The sequence below is a fragment of the Acipenser ruthenus genome, chromosome 54 (genome assembly GCF_902713425.1).
Source record: "Acipenser ruthenus chromosome 54, fAciRut3.2 maternal haplotype, whole genome shotgun sequence".
Taxonomy (NCBI): domain Eukaryota; kingdom Metazoa; phylum Chordata; class Actinopteri; order Acipenseriformes; family Acipenseridae; genus Acipenser; species Acipenser ruthenus.
Genome location: NC_081242.1, coordinates 7779948 through 7801797, shown reverse-complemented (window position 1 = coordinate 7801797; position 21850 = coordinate 7779948). Strand labels below are relative to the sequence as shown.

Genomic DNA, 21850 nt, shown 5'->3' with positions numbered 1-21850 from the left:
AATTGTAAGTAAAAATAAATTTTATCTTGTAAGTGTAAGTGTAATTGTAAGTCACCCTGGATAAGGGCGTCTGCTAAGAAATAATTAATAAATAAATTAATGTCAAATACACAGCACTGAATTTGCAAAGTATAAAAACACAGCGTCTGTGCTGTGCAGTGTTTGTTACCGATCCATTGTGTGGCAAAGGGTGGTGATTCTGTGCTCTGTTTAGGAAGAATCTCTTCAAAATGGGGAGAGAATTGGTTCACGTTTACAAAGGCACAAATTCGGGGATTTAAAAACAAACAAAGCAGAAGGGCCTCCTACATTTTGGTAGAGATAATAAATCAGTGTTCATCACTTCTCAAATGATAACTGCGTGATCCGTGTGTTACAGAGCCCTTCAGAGAGCCAGGACAGTCATTTAGAAAAAGACTTTACATCTTACGTTCCACTGTGATTAGTATCTCTGTGCTGTTCCTCCACACTCCCTGTGCTTGCACAGCACAGCTATAGTTCCCAGTGTGGCTCTTCTCAGCGCTGGCTATGCTGTACAGTGCAGAGTCAGTGCTGTTTGTCACAGGCTCCCCATCTCTCAGAATGGTGTAGTGGAGTTGAGGACGGGGGGTTTTGTTCACTGCTGCCTCACAGGTCAGGTTAAGAGCCTCTCCCTCCTCCACTGTGGCTCCTGGAGAGGCTGTCAGAGTCACCCTGGAGAACAGCTCTGAAACAAGACAACAAGGACACAGTCAGAGAGGGTCTGTGGCGAGTCAAACCAGGGGAAACCTCTTCCAGCTAGAGACAGTGCTGCCCGGAAGGACTGGGCATTTTAAATGATGAAGACATTCATTAATACAGCTGGACTGGACAGGTCTCTGTTTATAAAACTGAGCTGTTAGAATGAACCCACCTCTCACTGACAGCATTGCTAAGGAATCAGAGAGCCCCAGCACTCTGCACCTGTAGGTCTCCTCATCACTCTTTGAGACTCGATACTCAATCAACTCTGTGTCAGTCTTGGATAGTAACTCTTCATTGTTCTTGTAAAGCACGAGCCAGTGAGCTTTACGATTCTCACGGACCCAACACCTCAGAGGGTCTCCCTCAAACAAAGGCAGGGGGGGAGTCTGCAGGACCACCCAGTCATCTATAAAGACAGAAAGAGTTGAGCAGGGCTGAGAGCAGTGTTACACATTTTTTATCTTTTGAAATCTCATCATGTTATAAATTTATGATCCTCTATTACAGGAACATCCGATATAAGAAACCACCTTTGAACAAAAGGCCAACCTGACATTACCAGATTCAGAATGGGTTACTACCAAAGACCCTTTAAATAATATTGTAATGAGTAGAAGGCAGAAAAGCAGTTTGACAGTAAAAAATAGGATTGCTAGGTATGCTGATTGCAAACGGTTTGGTTTTCTATAGTCCCTTTCTCAACAAGTTGTAGCAAAGCACTGAATAATTACAAATAGGCCTCCAGGTCGAAAAGGAATGTTTTTAATCGACTTTTAAATATCGAAAGCGAGTCTGCCTGCCTCACGGATAAACAGAGAGAGAGAGAGAGAGAGAGAGAGAGAGAGAGAGAGAGAGAGAGAGAGAGAGAGAGAGAGAGAGAGACTCACACACTAGCAAGAAGAGACGAATACAGAGCGACTTCATTTTGGGGAGAGAAAGAAGAAACTAGAAAACTGTTGTGTGGCACATGACAGGGCTGAAGGAAACAGAAACTGATTTCTATGTAGAATTTTAATCCTGACCACATCTACAAGATGAGATAAACCAGCCCTGTCTCTGCAGACCAATAAGCCTGACTTCTATGTAAACTTACCGAAACTATAAGATCCAAAGTGGAAAATGATCTATATTGTAAAATTATCCTGGGAGACAGTCAGCATGGTTTTAGAAAAATTAGATTGTGTCTAACTAACAAATTAAATTCTCTACATGCCAGTGACGATTGATTTGCTTCTTACTACAATGGACACCAACAGAGATATACAGTATTTGAATACCCTCTATTAGGTATTAAAATACTCATTAAATAAATAAAAAATATAACTAAACTAAACGTCACTCTGTAATATAGTAGAATAGGCTGATTCCCCAAAGTAACCCCTCAGTTTTAACTATAGTATATAAAATGCACTCTATGCAGTACAGAGAAGGAAGCCAGTGGTTAGAAACAATCTTAAGCTACTCAGATAATATTTCATAGACCCAAATGAAACAAATAGGTATATCTTTAAATTGTACTATTAAAGCTAGCAGCAGAATTAATAAACTGAACGTACAGCATCACACAGCGGTGAAATAAACAAAACACTAAAATAAACAATGCAGTTCTGTAAAGCACGCTGAAAAATAATGCGAAAAAGGAACACGTTCAAAAATAAATGTCCAAGTCCCGAGCTTCGTCAGAAAAAAAATATATACTTACTAAAAAGAAACGAAACGGAATGGCCATTCACACAAAAAAAATACTTATAATCCAGCAGCAGATTGGGGAAAAAAAATTGGATAGATCTCACCCCGCTTGCTAAAGGAAGGCGGGCGGCTGTGTGGATGATCCTTTTGGTGGAGAAACTGATGCAAAACCACCATTGAAGAAAAAAAAATCAAACAATCATAATGAAGAATACAAAGCATCAGAAAAGAAAAAAGAAAAATAAACAGAACCACGACTGGTGGAGAAAGCAGCAAAATAAACGGTACACTTATTAACAAAAAAACAAGCATATGTTAGTAGAAGCTGCGTTTGTGTCACTATCTAAAGCCAAGCCGGTCTCCTCAGCTGCTATTGAAAACAGCAATGTGAGCAGCAGCAATTCATTTTGACTGGAGATCCAGAGACAGCTTCACTGCAATCAACAAGCTGATCATTAGTTTACAATACTCTCTCGCTGTTTACAGGTTTTCTGGAATGGAAATGACTTACTGGACACTGTTAAGGCGACAGCATTGCTGCGTTCCTGTCCCGATGCAGACTCACACCAGTACTCTCCACTGTGGTAATACCGAGTGTCTCTGATAGTGCAGGGATCCCCATTCCTCTTGCTGTTCTCATCACTGCATATTGCCTTTACATGTCCATATCTGTATCGTTTAAAACTCCACCCAGCAGAGCCCCCCTCCACCTCACAGCTCAGAGTGACTGTCTCTCCTGTGAATATCTGTGCCCAGGCAGGCTGCAGGGTCAGGACAGCCTTGGGACGAGCCTCTGAAACAGAGAGAGGACATGATTAGGGGCACTTTACCTTGTCATAGAGAAGGGAAAGACTGAAAGCAGCAATGACTCCAATTTACTTGAAGCTGTAAGACTAGTTTTATTGGTATTGTTGTGTCTCTGTGTGTCTCTGTCTATCTGTCTATGAGGGTGTGCCGTAGACACACAAAGATAGACACAGAGACAGAGACACAGACAGGATCACTGATGCAGACTCACACCAGTCCACGGCACTATGTACTCTCAGTAAACTCACCAGTAATGTTTAATCTCACAGGATCGCTGAACTGTGAGTAGAGTGCTGGATCTCCTCTTTGTACCTGACACCAGTACTGGCCCTGGTCAGACGCAGCTGCTGCAGGGATTGTGTATCTGTCACCAGTTACATTGCGGCCAGCAGTCTGCAGCACTGGAGAGTCCTCGCTGTCTTTGTACCAGAGAAAATTCATGTCAGGAGGACCAGGAGGCCCAGGGGGACCAGGAGGACCAGTGGGACCAGGGGGACCAGGGGGACCAGGGGGACCAGGAGGACCAGGGGGACCAGGAGGACCAGGAGGACCAGGAGAACCAGGAGGACCAGCACGACCAGGGGAACCACGAGGACCAGGGAAACCAGGAAAACCAGGGAAACGTCTATTTCCAATATTATTGGGATGACCAGGACGACCAGGACGACCAGGACGACCAGGAAGACCAGGAGGACCAGGAGGACCAGGAGGCCCAGCAGGACCAGGAGGACCAGGAGGACCAGGAGGACCAGTAGGACCAGGGAAACCAGGACGACCAGGAAGACCACGATGTCCAAAATAAGCACGAGCACCAGGAGAACCAGGGGGACCAGGGGGACCAGGAGGACCAGGGGGACCAGGGGGACCAGCAGGACCAGCAGGACCAGGATGACCACGAGGACCAACTAGACCAGAAGCACCAGGTACACCAGGAGGACCAGGCGGAGCAGCAGGACGCCACCCACAGTTCAAAGTGACTGACTCTCCAGTGAATCTCTCCAGGAATGGAGGCTCCAGGGTGAGTCTGGGCTTTGGCAGCTCTGTAGAAATAGAAAGATTATATAATGACTGCAATCTTTCTCTTTCAGAGCAGCAGTAGGAACACTTGCCATGGCTCCATAAATGAAGTGTAAAGCAGCTAGCAGATCAACACCAGCATGTTTTATTATAACATTTGACAGAAACTTTCTGACTCTCTTTCTGAAGTGATTGCAGTATTCACTGGGTGTCACAGTGATGATTATTATATGGACACTCATCAGCTCTCTCTCTGGCTCTTTATCTCTCTTTTACCAAAACATCTCCAGGAGCAGCTGAGAATGTCACGGGGCTGGCAGGGTTCACACTTCTATATCAGCTATGGCGTTAAACTAAAACAAGGCAATTCACAGCTTGCCATGAAAGTGAGTCAAATCTGAATCTTACAGTTGAGACCCCAGTCCAGCACATATTTTGGGAGATTGAGGTTATATTTTAAAAGTTATTTTATTATTTAAAATTGCAGGTTTTTAGTTTGTGATTTGTTAATTACTGGGCTAATCTGACATGGATTTCCAAAGTGCTGCTCCTGTTCTGTTCACCCGCTTATCAGTACTCTCCCCACACCTCCACTCTCACACTGTCCCTGCACTGCTTTACAAAAATATCTCATTAACGAAATAACTATAATAGAATTATACAAAAGCTACATGTTTATCAAGGTTAACAATTTTCATGTTATCTTTAGTATTTTTGTAATTACATGTTGAAATACAAGAAGAGGGACATGTTCACTTGTTTTTCCTTCAGTCTGGAGTGCCTTTTGGAGAGAGGTGCTCCAGATTTAGAGAAAGCCCTCTCACTTGGCACTGAGTTAGCAGGAATACAAAGATACCTCTTAGTCAGTTTCAGGAGGTCCTGGCATTTTTGCCTGGTCTACGTTTACACTGGCCTTCTCAGTCAGCGTCTCTGTGTATTCCCAATCACGGCAACCCGAATGCATAACCAAGTGCAGTACAATTCCCCAAGGCCCGCCTCTCAGCCACTCAGAGAGAGGGAAAGCCAACACACCCTCTTCCCACCTCTCCTTGTCACTGCCATGATTGACAGGCGGATCTACGAGGCTTCTGCCCTCTTCCTGCAGTACCACGCATGCGCCAGAGAGTCAGCACAGATCTACCCTGTTACCGTTGTCCACAGTGTTTTTTTTAGTAATAGTCTATACATGGTTGGTCAAACGAGTGACTGTGAAATACTAAACATGTGACAGTGTGAAAACAGATAGTTGCACAGCTCTTTACAGATCACCCTCTCTCCATCGCGTTAATAAACACTGATGTACTCACCATCCAGTTGAGATTCAGCATTCCCGATGGGATCTGTCAACACGATGAAAAGGACACTGTTACCATGGACACAGACACACACTCAGGGGCGATCGCACCCCTTCCTCAAAGTGAATTCCCACATTGTTCAGGTGTGCTCTGCTCCCTGGACCCTTTCTGAGCGTGTCAGCTCTGCCCTGCCCTCTGACTGTGTGTATATTGCACTCGTTCAAGACCTCTTTCACATAGCCACTATTTATTAGCAGGTTTGACTGTCCCTCAAAGTGTTAAAATCTCCCGTTCAGTTCTCAAACGTTGAGTTTCCTCTCTTATCTTTTCTGTCCATCATGTAATCTCAGCGCTCAGCTCTTATTGGCTGACTCAGTGTCTTCACTGATCTGATACCTGCTGCTCAAGATCTCAATCAAACTGTTTCCATCATGAACTTTTACTGACAGGAAAACAAAATGCAACATGCACAATATTAGAGATGAAGGAGATGACACTCAGGCTGCTATTAAAATTGTGTTTATTAACAGCGCAGCCAAAACTTGCACTACAGAAGCACTGGAGTAACTACTGTTACTGCGCTTCTACTGTGAACACTGTAAACACAATAAGTATACTTGCTACAGTATAACTGAAGTGACATTTTAACCTGGGAGACCACAGTGAGAAAGAATGAGGACTGGCATTTTGTGCAAGGGGATTGCAGCTGAAAAACAGAAACTGCAGACAGAAAATCGCCACCCTTTCACAGTGTCTGAGAATGAGAACACACTGCCTGAGTTATACCACTGATGCTGAGTGTGTGTGTATGCGTATACATGCAAGTCTAATTATAAAGTGAGAAGTTTTAAGCTAAAGTATAAATTCTACAAATGGCAAAGCCAGTCTAATGTAATTATTTCTTCTTATCAGTCATTATTTGATATAGTCTTAATGCTTTAGTTTAGATTACTAACATGTTAACATATATATATATATATATATATATATATATATATATATATATATATATATATATAGCAAATATGTTTTTATTGTGAAATAGTAGGTAATGGTAAATAAATAAATAAAAATACACTAAGCCTGCCTATTACACAACCAACCTCAATTTTCTGATAAACATAAACACCTGCCTTAGCAATGTCAATAGGGACTGATTCACCTGCCTTAGCACTGTCAATAGGGACTGATTAACCTGCCTTAGCACTGTCAATAGGTACAGCACAGTACAGTAAAGCACAGTTAACACAATGAACCAGTCCTTTCTCAAATCTTATTGCTTTAGTATTTCGAGAGAGAGAGAGAGAGAGAGAGAGAGAGAAGTAGTGACCCAGAGTGTACTGTAACAGATTAATTAATCTTTTTGAAGCAACCAGGTACAGCAATGAAGAAAAACAAATTAAATTATCTACATTATTATTATTAATTTCTTTGCTGACGCCCTTATCCAGGGCGACTTACAATTGTTACAAGATATCACATTATTTTTACATACAATTACCCATTTATACAGTTGGGTTTTTACTGGAGCAATCTAGGTAAAGTACCTTGCTCGAGGGTACAGCAGCAGTGTCCCCCACTGGGGATTGAACCCACGGCCCTCCGGTCAAGAGTCCAGAGCCCCTAACCACTACTCCACACTGCTGCCCTACATGCCAGTGACGATTGATTTGCTTCTTACTACAATGGACACCAACAGAGATATACAGTACTTGAATAACCTCTATTAGGTATTAAAATACTCATTAAATAAATAAAAAAATATAACTAAACTAAACGTCACTCTGTAATATAGTAGAATAGGCTGATTCCCCAAAGTAACCCCTCAGTTTTAACTATAGTATATAAAATGCACTCTATGCAGTACAGATAAGTGGGATACTCACACACTAGCAGGACGAGACGAATCCAGAGCGACTTCATTTTGGGGAGAGAAAGAAGAAACTAGAAAACTGTTGTGTGGCACTTGACAGGGCTGAAGGAAACGGAAACTGATTTCTAAGTAGAATTTTAATCCTGACCACATCTACAAGATGAGATAAACCAGCCCTTTCTCTGCAGACCAATAAGCCTGACTTCTATTATATGTAAACTTACCGAAACTATAATAAGATCCAAAATGGAAAATGATCTGTATGGTAACAGTATCCTGGGAGACAGTCAGCATGGTTTTAGAAAAATGACATTGTGTCTAACTAACCTGCTTGATTTTTTTTGAGGATGCAACATCGACAATGGATAATTACAAAGCATACGACATGGTTTATTTAGATTTCCAGAAAGCTTTTGACAAAGTCCCACCTAAAAGATTCATTCTCATACTTAATACAGTAGGGATTCAAGGAAATGCATGCACATGGATTAGGGAGTGGTTAAAATGTAAAAAACAGAAAGTGCTGATTAGAGGAGAAACCTCAAAATGGAGCGAGGTAACTAGTGGTGTACCACAGGGATCAGTATTAGGTCCTCTGCTATTCCTAATCTACATTAATGATTTAGATTCTGGTATAGTAAGCAAACTTGTTAAATTTGCAGACGACACAAAAATAGGAGGAGTGGCAAACACTGTTGCAGCAGCAAAGGTCATTCAAAATGATCTAGACAGCATTCAGAACTGGGCAGACACATGGCAAATGACATTTAATGGAGAAAAGTGTAAGGTACTGCCTGCAGGCAATAAAAATGTGCATTATAAATATCATATGGGAGATATTGAAATTGAAGAAGGAATCTATGAAAAACCTAGGAGTTTATGTTGACTCAGAAAAGTCTTCATCTAGACAATGTGGGGAAGCTATAAAAAAGGCCAACAAGATGCTCGGATATATTGTGAAAAGTGTTGAATTTAAATCAAGGGAAATAATGTTAAAACTTTACAATGCATTATCTAGAATATTGTGTTCATTTCTGGTCACCTCGTTACAAAAAGGATATTGCTGCTCTGGAAAGAGTGCAAAGAAGAGTGACCAGAATTATCCCGGGTTTAAAAGGCATGTCGTATGCAGACAGGATAAAAAATTGAATCTATTCAGTCTTGAAAAAAGAAGACTACGTGGTGATCTGATTCAAGCATTCAAAATTGTAAAAGGTATTGACAATGTCGACCCAGAGGACTTTTTCGACCTGAAAAAAGGAACAAGGACCAGGGGTCACAAATGGAGATTAGAAAAAGGGCCATTCTGAACAGAAAATAGGAGGCATGTTTTTACACAGAGAATTGTGAGTGTCTGGAACCAACTCCCCGGTAATGTTGTTGAAGCTGACACCCTGGGATCCTTCAAGAAGCTGCTTGATGAGATTCTGGGATCAATAAGCTACTAACAAACAAACGAGCAAGATGGGCCGAATGGCCTCCTCTTGTTTGTAAACGTTCTTATGTTCTTATGTTCTTAAGTGTACTGCACAGTATCGTATAACTTTCTCAGGACCCAAAGCCTAAGTTCTCCATTTATCTGTCTGGTATGCATTTCCTTGTTGTCCAGAGTTTCACAGGGAGCATTTGTACAGTAAACAGAAAAAGGACCTGACCTCCAGACCTCTATTGCTAGTATGCATTCTATCCCTAATATTAAACACGGTTACAACTTTAAGTATAATAAAATTATAATAAAAAGCCACATTAGTAGCTCACATTCGGATGCAGTCTCGCATTTATACTTTGTATCATCGAGTCGAGTAATTGTGGCAGAATCTCAACTACATCCATTTTCCTATTCAACTTCTTGTTGAGACTCTGCCACCATGATGATTTCTATTACATGAGAGTAGATTTGAACTCGGCACTCGCCAAGATAAGCACCAACTAAGACATAGCTTTACAGTAAACTAATGTGATCCATCTGCATCTCCATCCATTTGCGTTTCCTTCCATATGATGATGTAGATACCCTTCTGCCTGGTGCTGATGACTGAAGTGTAATGCTGGCTCCAGGGACCAGTTTATTTTGACTCCCAAGAGCATCAGCACACACAACGGCTGCGGTGCTGGCTCCAGGGATCAACCACAGTGCGGTCTCCCCAGCGCATCAGCATGACAACCGTCTGGATTGAGCTAAGTAGGGTACATCTCTGGGGTCTTCAAGTGGGCACCTTCCATCCTCTGTGTTTAGTCGGCTAGCCCACGACACTTCAAGAGGGCTTGACGGTGATTCTGGCGCCCCAGCATCACCTCCCTCCGTCCCCCTCTCAACTCAACCCAGCTTACTTACCTGTACATCAGCGTTTCTTTCTTTCTATTGTGCTTGAGATCCCCAACCGGAATCTTTCCGTCTCAACCACAGCCAGTTGCTGCTCTTCTCTGCTGCTTCAGATAAGTTCTTCACTATGTGATGCAACTCTTGGCCACTGAATCCGATGTTTCTGAGAAACCGGGTTGTAGAGTGTGCCACAAATCCTTGACAACCCACCTCCACTTGGTAAACCCAGACTCTCCATCCTCGCTGTTCCGCTTCAGAGGCTAATTGAGCATACCTCAGTTTCTTCCTCTCATACGCCTCATCTACAGCATCCTCCCACGGCACTGTTAACTCTACCAGGTGAACAAGGCATGCTGATCCAGACCACAAGACAATATCTGGTCGAAGGTTAGTGGTGCCAATCTCAGGTGGAAAAACATCTGCCAGCATTTCCCAGTCTCTAGCAGCTTCCAGTTGTCCTGGGCGAGGCTTGGTTTTAACACCGTTTCTTGGCGGGTTGCTCTACTGGGCAGAGGAATGTTGTCTTTTGTGTGTAATATTTTGATGTTACTGAACTGTGTCCTTTAGATCCCCGTCGTACCATCTTCCAATAGTGTCATTCCACCATGAGGTACGTTGGAAAAGTAAACTGATGGGTACAGAGATGTATAAGTTAGGTCACGGGCAAATCATTTACAACCAACTGTTTTGCTCAGATTGTAGTGCCCCTGTGAATAACGCACCTATTGAGCTGTAAAAGATCGATATTCCTGGATTGTTTCTGCTATTCTCTCTTCTAGGAGAGGTTTTACAATGCTCCTTGAACACTGTTGTGATGCTTGTAAAATTACATTGGATGTGTGTTAATGCTAAGTTAAAAGGAAGTTGAGGGGTGGATCAAATAATTGTAAATATTAATACCTACCACTTCGTTTCTTTATTAGGATTAAGATCATGTACTGTTTGTTTGTTTGTTTTCTCGCACTGGGAGCTTAAAATGGAACATTTAAAAATGTAAACATGTCCGACGACTGGAGACTGCTGGTGTTGTATACAATAGTTCTCACCATAAAAATGTACACCCCAACTTCCGTTTCCGTCACAGGAGTTTTTTGCTGGAAAGGAAAGTTAATCAATCACCAAAACGGTGTTGAGCAATGTATTCATTCTACATTTATTAGCTGGAGTGGCTGGTTTTATTCTGTGTAGAAGAAGCAACGCTATCGGAAACAATGTCTTAACAAAATTGTATGTATAACACTGTCGTGGCAAAATAAATAATTAACTGCACAGGCAATGTTTTCATGTTGAAAAATTACGTTTTATTCAAAAATTATAAAATAATGTAATAAAAAGCTTAACATTGTCTAAACAGCAAAGAAGTAATACTGATCGGCTGCTCACTACACTACCTGTGAATAGAACTCACTGAACAGCGGTGCAACGTGACGGATTTGATTGCGAGAGTGCGATTTAATATTAACAGAATATAAATAGCGACATTAACTTATTAGTGGCTCCAAGTAAGCAATAATAAATAATAATGAAAAGCACAAACATATTCATTATCATTATACAAGTATTAAGCAGATATTCATTTTAGCAAAGGTGCAAGTTACACATTTCGCATTTTTCTTTTTTCAATTTAAGGATAATTTAAAAATCCTATACTGTCTCAAGGCGCAGTTCTCTTTGGTCGGATTTCTTTTGATATTATACATTTTGAAATGTATTTATAAAACAAAAGGATCAGTAGTAGTTTGATCTATTTTAAACTCGGTCTTTAGTGCGTGTATTTTTGTATTACAACAGAAGCTGTATGAAATGGGAGGACATTTGCCCGGTGGGTATTGAAAACATGTTTTGAAACGTAATTATAGAAGTTAAAATGCCTAAATAACACGTACCAACTGTGTAATAAAATGTTTAACAAGGCAAAATAAGGTTTAACTCTTTAAAAAAAATTGTGGGCGGCTCTGAAAAGAGCCTTTGTGTTCAAATGTAGCCGATGAAAATCCTTAACCTCCGAATCCGTACAGAATGCGAGCCCGGAAATTCGCTTCACTCCTCCGCGGCGAGCCAGACGGCGGATAGCGGGCTTAGTGATGCCCTGGATATTATCACGGAGCTGAAGTGTGTTACCCGCACCCGACATAAAGGCGATTAAATGTCCAGTTTTACAAACCTCACGCTTCAAACTTATTCATTTGACTTTGACTAGCCTTCCGGGATTTGAAACAAAGTACGCAGTTACTATAAACCGTGATTTCACCATTTAATTTGAAAAACATATAGCGAGGTACTGAGCGAACTGATGTGTTTCGCTGAAGCGCAGTGAGGATTTCGTCATCTCAGTTAAAAATTAAATAAAACTCCTGGTTAAGGAATGAGCTATACTGTAAACACAATCCTTCCCTTTTAATACCATCGGGTGTTTGTGTATATTAGTTAGCATTTCACTATTAAATTGTATCTTTTGTGCGGGTAGAAAACACAAGACAGAACGTTTCAGAATGAGTGTGTTGCCTGGGATACGTGGAGTCTACACGGTTCTCATCGTGTGGATAAGTTCCGCTCTCCGCCTTTCCGCTCACATTCTCTGACAGACACAAGAGTCTCGCATTTCGCTTGTATATTAGATAGTTTTGTCTTTGTTGAAAATCCTAGAAATGGCAGAAACTGCTCCCGCACCAGTCGCGCCTGTTCCGGCGAAAGCTCCCAAGAAGAAGACCGCAGCAAAGCCCAAGAAATCGTGTCCCAGCGTGTCGGAGCTCATCGTCAAGGCTGTGTCTGCCTCCAAGGAGCGCAGCGGGCTGTCCGTGGCGGCGCTCAAGAAGATCCTGCAGGCCGGCGGCTACGATGTGGAGAAGAACAACTCCCTCGTCAATAGAGCCCTCAAGAGCCTGGTGACCAAGGAGACCCTGCTACAGACCAAGGGCACCGGCGCCTCGGGCTCCTTCAAGCTCAACAAAAAGGCGGCTGAAGCCAAGGAGAAGGCGGCCAAGAAGAAGGCAGCAGCTCCCAAGAAACCAGCGGCAAAGAAAGCGGTTGTCAAGAAAACAACGAAAAAGGTTTCAGCAAAGAAAGCAGCGACTCCCAAGAAGTCTCCTAAGAAAGCGACGAAACCAAAAGCTGTAAAGAAGGCGCCCAAGAGCCCGAAGAAAGCGGCTGCCAAGCCTAAAAAGGTCGTAAAGAAGAGCCCGAAGAAAGCGAAGGCAGCGCCTAAACCTAAACGGGTAACCAAGGCAGCTAAACCCGCAGCGAAGAAGGCGGCTCCGAAAAAGAAGTGATCAGACAAAGCGACGATGAAATAATGAACCCAAAGGCTCTTTTCAGAGCCAACACACGTTTATGAAAAGAGCAGATTTCTTTATATTTATAAAGTCTATATGTTTATATACAAACCTGCCACTCCTGTGATGTTTTAACGTTTATACAAACTACGAAAGTAACGCGCGCAGACATGCAACAATTATAACCAATTATAATTCAAAATTAGGCTCTGTACACACTACTCTAAACAGTTTTAATTAATCCAGCTCAAAGCGTCCACTCTCGTACCGTTTCATGTTCAGTCGGCCTTAATGCGTCCACACTTGGAATAGTTCGGTTACAGGTCCTAGCAACGCAATGAACAGTGGAGATTAATATGATAGTATCCACCATGCACTGGATTTTATTTTAAACTAGTGTTATGCCCCATATTAATAGAGGTCCATATTGCTAAAAACTAATTATTTATAATTAAACTCCTAAAAAACCGTTAATTAAAAATAATCTTTGTTTTTACCTTCATATCTTGCCTGAGCAGAAGTCTGGTCCCCTTAATGTTATTTCAAACAGCTGACAAATGACGTAAATTGATCATCCCCGTTCCTAATTTCAGTCGCTTAATTTAACGTTTTGCTTTTGTTATTTTTTTACGCAATCCCGGTTTAGCATTTTAAAGCCGGTTTAAAGGCATAGTATAGGCAGGGCCTTAGTGACAATTAACGTTATATGGTCTTTTCCCGTAAAAAACGATGTTATTTGGCAAGATCAATTCAATATAGCAAGTTCTCCATTGCAAACATGTATTAACTTAAACATATAGGACATCTAACGTGTAAAGTAGTTACAATTGTTCCATGATCCTGGATAAGCACTTTGAGAGAAGGGAGTGGCTCTTAAAAGAGCCTTTGTGTTTCACGGTATTTTCTTCAAAGGTTTTGCAGTTTAAGCGCGTTCCCCTCGGATGCGGCGGGCCAGCTGGATGTCTTTGGGCATGATGGTGACTCTCTTGGCGTGAATGGCACACAGGTTGGTGTCCTCAAACAGCCCGACCAGGTAAGCCTCGCTCGCCTCCTGCAGCGCCATCACAGCGGAGCTCTGGAAGCGCAGATCAGTCTTGAAATCCTGAGCGATTTCTCTGACGAGCCGCTGGAAGGGCAGTTTGCGGATCAGTAGTTCGGTGGATTTCTGATAGCGGCGGATCTCCCTCAGAGCCACAGTCCCGGGTCTGTAGCGATGAGGTTTCTTCACTCCGCCGGTAGCGGGAGCGCTCTTTCGAGCAGCCTTGGTAGCGAGCTGCTTCCTGGGCGCCTTTCCACCGGTGGACTTACGAGCGGTCTGCTTGGTTCTTGCCATCTTCAACACAGTATGTAAAACACTATACAATGACAATCTGCCGATACCGGAGAATATATAGAGGAACTGAGCTGCTCTGATAGGATATGAGACCTCAGGGCGGGTTTATGTTCCTCATTGGTTATATCCCAGATTCTCAATGACTGATTGGATCATTTGAATTTGGCGCGCATTCTATGAAACGGTCACTCTGCCCGCCCGGTTTGCGCTCCTTCTCATAGGTTCTGATTTTGTTGCTTTGTCATTCATTCACAAAACACTTTTGTATTAAAAGATACCAAGAAAATAGCATATTGATTCATATTTATAAGGAACCCGTAGCTCGCTTCTCATCTTGTGTTTAACAATCCAATATCATATTATAAGGTCTTACAGTATTTAAAAAAATAATAATTTATATATAGATATATATTTGCAATGAAATGAGAAACATTGTGTTTAACAGCAAAAGTGTCAGAAAACAAAATATTCTTCACTGGAAAAAGACAAAAAAAAACATTATAGATTAAATTGAAATCAGTAAATAAAAACAATAAAAATCGAAGTGTACAGGACAGCATTATGAGGCCGAGCGGTTCTCAGTCGAGTTGCGTCTCTCGGCTGCGGTGACTCTTCAGCGGTGATCAGAGACGCTGCCGTCCGGCCGGAGAGAGATGCTTCCGCGCATTGGCAAAGAGCGAGGCTCAGACTCCACGGGGCAGGGGGGATGTATAATCAAACAGCGCCTTTGTCAGGATGGAGCGAACATTTATTTCAACCCGAAAATGTTGAACTCTATAATAACGAAACAGATGTAAGTTTAAGTGGCCAGAGCAGAATTGGTATAAAACTTTCCTCTCATTTAAAGAACACCCGAGCTTGTATTTTAGCAGTTTATTTATGTGTGTGTATGAGGGGTGAGAGGGGGTGTAATCACCCGCTTTAGCGTGGCACCTACTTTAGGTTTGATATTATCAAATATATTCAGAAAGTATTCAGCGTTTCATTTTGAACTAATTGGGCAGACAGTGAAGCAGTTTATCATTAGATATGAACAGATTCAATACTTTTACTGAAAAAGTGGGTGGCTCTTAAAAGAGCCTTTGGAGTTTTACGTGTTAAAAGCGACTTCCGAGTGATTTATTTCTTGGCTGGCTTCTCGGTTTTCTTGGGCAGCAGCACGGCCTGGATGTTGGGCAGCACTCCGCCCTGAGCGATGGTGACGCCTCCCATCAGCTTGTTGAGCTCCTCGTCGTTGCGGACAGCGAGCTGCAGGTGACGCGGGATGATTCTGGTTTTCTTGTTGTCCCGGGCGGCGTTCCCGGCCAGCTCCAGGATTTCAGCAGTCAGGTACTCGAGCACAGCGGCCAGATAGACCGGGGCTCCAGCGCCGACACGCTGGGCATAGTTTCCCTTCCGTAGCAGCCGGTGAACGCGGCCGACTGGGAACTGTAGCCCCGCCCTGGAGGAGCGAGTCTTCGCCTTAGCTCGGGTCTTCCCGCCGGTCTTTCCTCGTCCAGACATGTTTACTCTTGTTTGGAATATTACAAGAATAACTCTGCGTTTGCGCTTCTGCTCTTTTATACACACCGGCTCATTCTTGATTGGACAAAACGGTTCGATTCTTATTAGAATGTTAAGACGTCATAGTGGATTAGGGCAGGCAGTGTTTCATTTGCATGCCTGTGATTGGTTGTATCATTCCCTGCCCGCTGTGTGTAGCTTGGCGCTGTTTTGCTGCTGTTTTTCCTTTGGTTCCTGTTGCCGCTCATTTTTAAATTGAAACACAGTTGGAACAAAATGTAACAGTTTAGAACTTTTTAAAACCACACTACTTCACAGTTTTGTTCTGGTTTTTCTGTTATAATTTATTGGTTTCAGTTTACAGTTCTGTGCAAGTCAATTAACCAGAAAGCCGATATTGTTGACGGTCCCGTTTGTTTACATGGTGTAAAGGTGGTTGTATCTGCTATACCAGCTTGCCCTTAGCTACCTATCTACTTGATATAACGTCACGCTGTCAGCCACTGCCATACTAATATTTGTTGCAAACAAACTTAAATACTTACGTTTATTTAAAACAAAAAAACAAAACAATTTGAAATGTACATGTAACTTAATACATCGCCTATTATAAGATATGCCATCTCCAGCAGTTTGGGCCGGCGGTTCTGTCTGCTCTGTGACGGCTCAAACTGTGTGAAATATTCTTATTTATTATTTTATTAATAACTTTGGCACAACTTATCCTCGTAATTTGTGACGGCAGAGTACATTGAATATATTACACTCTCTCTGCATTGAAACAGTCAAGTGCGCCCCCATGTGTCTCTAATGAGAAGTACATCACGCTCTGCTGAAAAAACTGGAGAGCAACATGATGACGTCAGAATGTCGGGGGGGGGGGGTCACGTGTTTCTCTTTCATCCGCTCATCTTCCTTCATAAATATATATTTCTTTATTATGTACAAAATATGGAGTTGGAACACGTTTTAGGGAAACGTATAGTAGAGTATACAATTAATAGCTTTTGCAAAAATGAGCATATGTTAAAAAGTGAAATATGTTAATTTGTGATCTATATTTACAATATAATTTTTAACAAAAGTTCCTTATGCAAAAATGGCTGTGTGACGTTTTAAGGCGTTTCACACCCCAAAAACATACAAAATATGAGACCCCAAAATATTGAACGTTCAGCATACTGAACATTCATAACAAACCCATAAATGTTCCAATCAACCCTGAAGTTCACGTTGGGATCAATTATGCCAATAAAGAACTCATTTTGCTCATCATTCCTTTCATTCACACACTGGGAGAGGGTTGAACCTCCATTTAGTTTCTGACACCTAGCCTGGCTTGGGTGTGGAATTCAAGACTGGGGTCCACAGTCAGGACCAAACAGAGACCAAACAGAAAGTAAGTTTAAAAACAGAAAAATAAAGTCCTTTATTAACAAGATGTTCCAGGGTTCTTTTTCAACATCAAAATTCCATACTTTTTCCAGACTTGTTTTTCCTAGACTTGTGTTTTAGTTAGTTTCTACTAGTTTTTCGTTAGTTATTCACATAGGCAGGCAGACACAGAGATTTCTAGCTTTTTAATCCACAGCAGAAGTTGCTCCTGGTTTTCTAAAAGTATTTGCCAGAATCTGGAGGTGCATATCTAGCAAGACACAATGCAGGAATGCAAAAGAGAAGTAAGATACAATCTAAGAAATGTCCAATATTTGAGAACTACGTTGTATTATTTACAAAGAGAATATAAAAAAGTTGTATACTTGTGCCAAAATAGGTTACTATAATGGTACCAATAGTACACTAAAACCAGAATATTTTGGCACAAGTATACTTGCAGTATATTATTTTTTTGTAAGGGATGATATTGGCATCTGTTAAATGTTGAACACTATGGGAGGTGAAAAATAACAAAAATGAAATTATTATTATTATTATTATTATTATTATTTATTTCTTAGCAGACGCCCTTATCCAGGGCGACTTACAATCGTAAGCAAATACATTTCCAGTGTTACAGTACAAGTAATACAATAAGAGCAAGAAATACAATAACTTTTGTTCAAGCAGAGTACAAGTGTGACAAACCACAATTCAATAATACAGCAGATAATAGTGATAGTGACATCAGGATATGATTAAATAGTGATAGTTACATCAGGATATGATTAAATACAAAGTACTACAGGTTAAACACTTGGCAGATTACAGTATTCTGAAGTACAGGATTAAATGCAGTAAAATAGGGGGCAGATAAGAGCAAAATAAAGCACATTTACATGAAGGGTGATAGTGTCCCAGGATACAAACAGAGGAGTTCTACAGGTGTGTACGCATTATATATTAAAATGTGCTAGTGTGGTATATTAAACATACAAGTCAAATACTAAATACAGAACACCCTCGCTATAACAACCCTGTTTGGGTCCAGAGCCTTTTGTTCGCTATAGTGAAAGGACAATCCAAAACAAACAATGCAAGCTGCTGGAGTAAGTTAAGGAAGTCACCTTTGATAAAGGCATTAGCTAGATTATTAATAATATTAGTACTGTTTTTATTCTTTATTATTACAGTATTTGTCACTACTACCACTAATAATAATAATAATAATAATAATAATAATAATAATAATAATAATAATAATAATAATAATTGTATATCTACACTCGGCTGACGGTTTGGACCCGGGACTGTTGCTGTAAGTTACAAGCAAGCCCCGTACATTCAAATAAAATGGTAAGAAATGAAAAAAGCGATGTCAACATGCTGTTTATACACACCACAGGGGCTACAGAAAGCGCTTTTTTCAGTGTTAAGAACTATCGCATTCGATTTTTTTTTTTTTTTTTTACAAATAACGCTAACTATTTAATAAAGGTAACAACAAGATAACAAAATGTGAATCTGGGTGAGCAGAGTACAGTAGCTTGTAATTCCAGTCTGTAACTTTGTTTAAAAAAATCATAGCCTTCAACATAAATGTATATATTTTGTCTGTCGCTGTGTCCATTTATTTGCCCTTCGTTTCACTGGAGCAGACAGTCATGTGACATAGGATTGCTTGAGTTGTCATGACGTTGCTTGCGACCAAATCCTCGCGGTTTGCACAGCGGTAAAAACATACATATATATATATAAAAACGCTGTAGTGTGATTAGCCCTTAATATTTTAGCCTTATATAGATCAAATCCACAAGCAAAATACACGGCGTTTTACTTTTGACTACTGTCGAAGTCTATGTGAATAGATAGATAAATACAAAGTCAGGATGGCCGAGCGGTCTAAGGCGCTGCGTTCAGGTCGCAGTCTCCTCTGGAGGCGTGGGTTCGAATCCCACTTCTGACAAAATGTTTTTTTATTTTTCCTGTAAACATGAATTTAGAAACAATGTACCGTTGTCTAGTTTTACACCAATTTGTGTAAATATGTTTCAGTTTTAAAATGATAAACAAAGTAATACATGCAAATCAAGCGTAAAGCAGACCAACACACAAAACAACCAATTGCAACTAATTACACAATGGGCATCGCCACGGCGATACAATGTATTAGATTTCATGGCTGTTCCGATGTGTCTTCGTCGGACAACGGGACGTGTGGGCTCTGCTACATATTTTGTCTAAGTTTGCACCTTTCTAAAGCTGCATGTTTGATTCATACATTACGAGTTGATATCCTCGTTGCTTTTTACATTTCCTCTTCGATCTCTTTACATTGCCACACTGACGTTGGGAAAACACATCGCTTATAAATTCAATTTTAATGAATGAATGGATGCATTTCTAATTATGTTTATTTGATCCAAATTGAAGTTTTGCAGGCTTCTAAACATAATCGATTCATAACTTACAAAGAAAAAAACACCTGGAGAATGCGGGCATCGATCCCGCTACCTCTCGCATGCTAAGCGAGCGCTCTACCATTTGAGCTAATTCCCCTCCGGTGAGAGTCTCGCGCTCGTTTAGAATCTGGAATACTAGAATTTGACTGACAGCGTGGCGTAAAAGCACGAAGTATACCGAACGGTAAGCTGGTATAGTTCCAGCCAGCTACGACTACCTTCACATCATACGAACAAACAGGACCATCAGCAATACCTGCTTTCTTACTAATTCCCTTGTAAACCGACATTAATCCTTGCGCTACAGTAATATTTCACTTTATTTCTCATGGCGTCACATATACTTCCACTTGACAATAACCAGAATTGTTTTACCCTGTGTTTCATTGCAGGTATTATTATTATTTATTTTTTAGCAGACGCCCTTATCCAGGGCGACTTGCAATCGTAAGCAAATTTCAAGTGTTACAATTGTTGCAAGATGTCACATTATACAGATATTGCATTATTTTTACATACAATTACCCATTTATACAGTTGGGTTTTTACTGGAGCAATCTAGGTAAAGCACCTAAATAAAGCACCTTGGTACAACTGCAGTCTCCCCCACTGGGGACTGAACCCACAACCCTCCGGTCAAGAGTCCAGAGACCTAACCACTACTCCACACTGCTGCCTGAGTAGCACTACTGACACTCACCTGAGCATGGAGACCTCAGTCTGAATTATGGAACATTTGTCATTTTGTGAAGCTCTTGTTTTAATAAAACATGCCCATACAGATATGAAAAATGTTGGCCCATAGCTTTGTCCTTAAGAGCTCATTAGCTGCCTCGGTGTTGGCAGAATATGTGATACATAAAAACAACGAAACAAATGAATAATTAACTCGGGCCCGCCTTCCCCTTAAGCAAGGGCTGAAAAATGATTCAATTGTTGATTAATGGGTAGATTTTTCTATTCAGAAAGACAACGAGGTGGGAGGGTAGTTTGGGTTATCTCCTTACATATCTGTATATACTGTATATTTAAAAATGACTAAGATACTCTGTTCCAGGTTGACAGTGACAGATGAGACTTGTGTAATTGCAGTGTGAAGCTGTGGGATTGAGTGACAAAGAAACAGGTTATGTGAAGGAGTCCATCAGTCACTCTGCCAAAAAAACCCAACATATTTAAAGTGCTTGTAGCTGATAAATAATTTAATAAACCTTACTGGTTGTGTATTAGCTATTCTTTACAATTGCATCCCTTGGTTATTGCACACAGGGTGGTTGGTCAATTCCTGTTAAGCCATTTCTAATTCCTTTTTCAAATCAATTCCCAATTGCAATTCCAAGTCCCTTTTAATCAATTCTAACATAGCATTGTGTGGCAGGATGGCTTGCAGTGGTGAGGTGTGGTGACGTCACGGACCAGGAAGTAAAAGAACCTAAATAGTGGAGGGGCAGGTGAAGCTGAATGCAACAGCGTTCAGCTGATTTTATTAAATAAATAAACATAACAAAAGATTTAAACAAACAACACAAAACAAAAGGGCACGTTGGCCAAACAAATAAGCGTGCTAGTTTTAGCACCCGCACAATGCTTAGCAGTTGTTTCTCTTATTCACCTCGCTCTCTCCGCTCCCCGTACTCTCCTCTGTACACTCTTCCCGCAGCACGGACAGCTGCAGGTTCTTATACTCTGGCTGAGGGGTTAACTAGCTGTTAATTATTTTGTTACCCCTTGGCCACAGTCTGCACGCGTTTGGTAAGGATGCATGACTGTCAGCTAGTTAAATAATCAGTAGCTGATCAGCCACGCATCCTCACGAGGTTTTTAAATTATAAATAACAAATAACAAAATCGGCTTTCGCCGTAATAAACAAATCATAATAAATATGCCACAATTAATCAAAATTGCAAGTAGCAGATCAAATTAGCTTCTCAAGGTGGCAATCAGTTAGTTTAATTTAATTCACTGCTTGTTAGTCATTTAAATTGTCTTCCAATGAAAGCAGTTTCACAATCACAACAACTGGTATTTCTTTTAAAATGTCACTTCGAATTGCTTCGAAGGAATAGGGTATCGAATTTAAAATGGATTTGGAAATGGAATTGGATTTGACCCTAACCCTGCACCCAGCAGAACAAGGCATCCCCTCGTTTGACCTTGTCTGCTTAATTATTGAGT

At 41.1% G+C, this 21850-nt stretch overlaps 4 protein-coding genes and 2 non-coding genes across 6 annotated transcripts; 2 read left to right on the top strand and 4 right to left on the bottom strand.

Moving 5' to 3' along the window:
- Nucleotides 1–419: 419 nt before the first annotated feature.
- On the bottom strand, nucleotides 420–11861 carry LOC117966593 (protein turtle-like). Its single transcript, XM_059016886.1, has 6 exons — nucleotides 11744–11861; nucleotides 5544–5576; nucleotides 3468–4259; nucleotides 2924–3205; nucleotides 893–1129; nucleotides 420–706 (listed from the first exon to the last, which is right to left on the bottom strand). Exons 1-6 carry the CDS (start codon nucleotides 11859–11861, stop codon nucleotides 420–422), a joined length of 1749 nt encoding a protein of 582 aa, XP_058872869.1.
- A 420-nt stretch (nucleotides 11862–12281) lies between these two features.
- LOC117398225 (histone H1-like) lies at nucleotides 12282–13048 on the top strand. The gene has a single exon (XM_033997200.3). The coding sequence runs from the start codon at nucleotides 12376–12378 to the stop codon at nucleotides 12994–12996; it is 621 nt and encodes a 206-aa protein (XP_033853091.3). The 5' UTR covers nucleotides 12282–12375; the 3' UTR covers nucleotides 12997–13048.
- Nucleotides 13049–13864: 816 nt separating this feature from the next.
- On the bottom strand, nucleotides 13865–14360 carry LOC117398233 (histone H3). Its single transcript, XM_033997207.3, has one exon. The coding sequence runs from the start codon at nucleotides 14330–14332 to the stop codon at nucleotides 13922–13924; it is 411 nt and encodes a 136-aa protein (XP_033853098.1). The 5' UTR covers nucleotides 14333–14360; the 3' UTR covers nucleotides 13865–13921.
- Nucleotides 14361–15395: 1035 nt separating this feature from the next.
- LOC117398211 (histone H2A-like) lies at nucleotides 15396–15850 on the bottom strand. Its single transcript, XM_033997195.3, has one exon. The coding sequence runs from the start codon at nucleotides 15833–15835 to the stop codon at nucleotides 15452–15454; it is 384 nt and encodes a 127-aa protein (XP_033853086.1). The 5' UTR covers nucleotides 15836–15850; the 3' UTR covers nucleotides 15396–15451.
- Nucleotides 15851–19095: 3245 nt separating this feature from the next.
- Nucleotides 19096–19178, top strand: trnal-cag (transfer RNA leucine (anticodon CAG)). The gene has a single exon. It is a non-coding gene; the product is annotated as a tRNA-Leu (tRNA).
- Nucleotides 19179–19698: 520 nt separating this feature from the next.
- On the bottom strand, nucleotides 19699–19771 carry trnaa-agc (transfer RNA alanine (anticodon AGC)). Its single transcript has one exon. It is a non-coding gene; the product is annotated as a tRNA-Ala (tRNA).
- Nucleotides 19772–21850: the final 2079 nt, after the last annotated feature.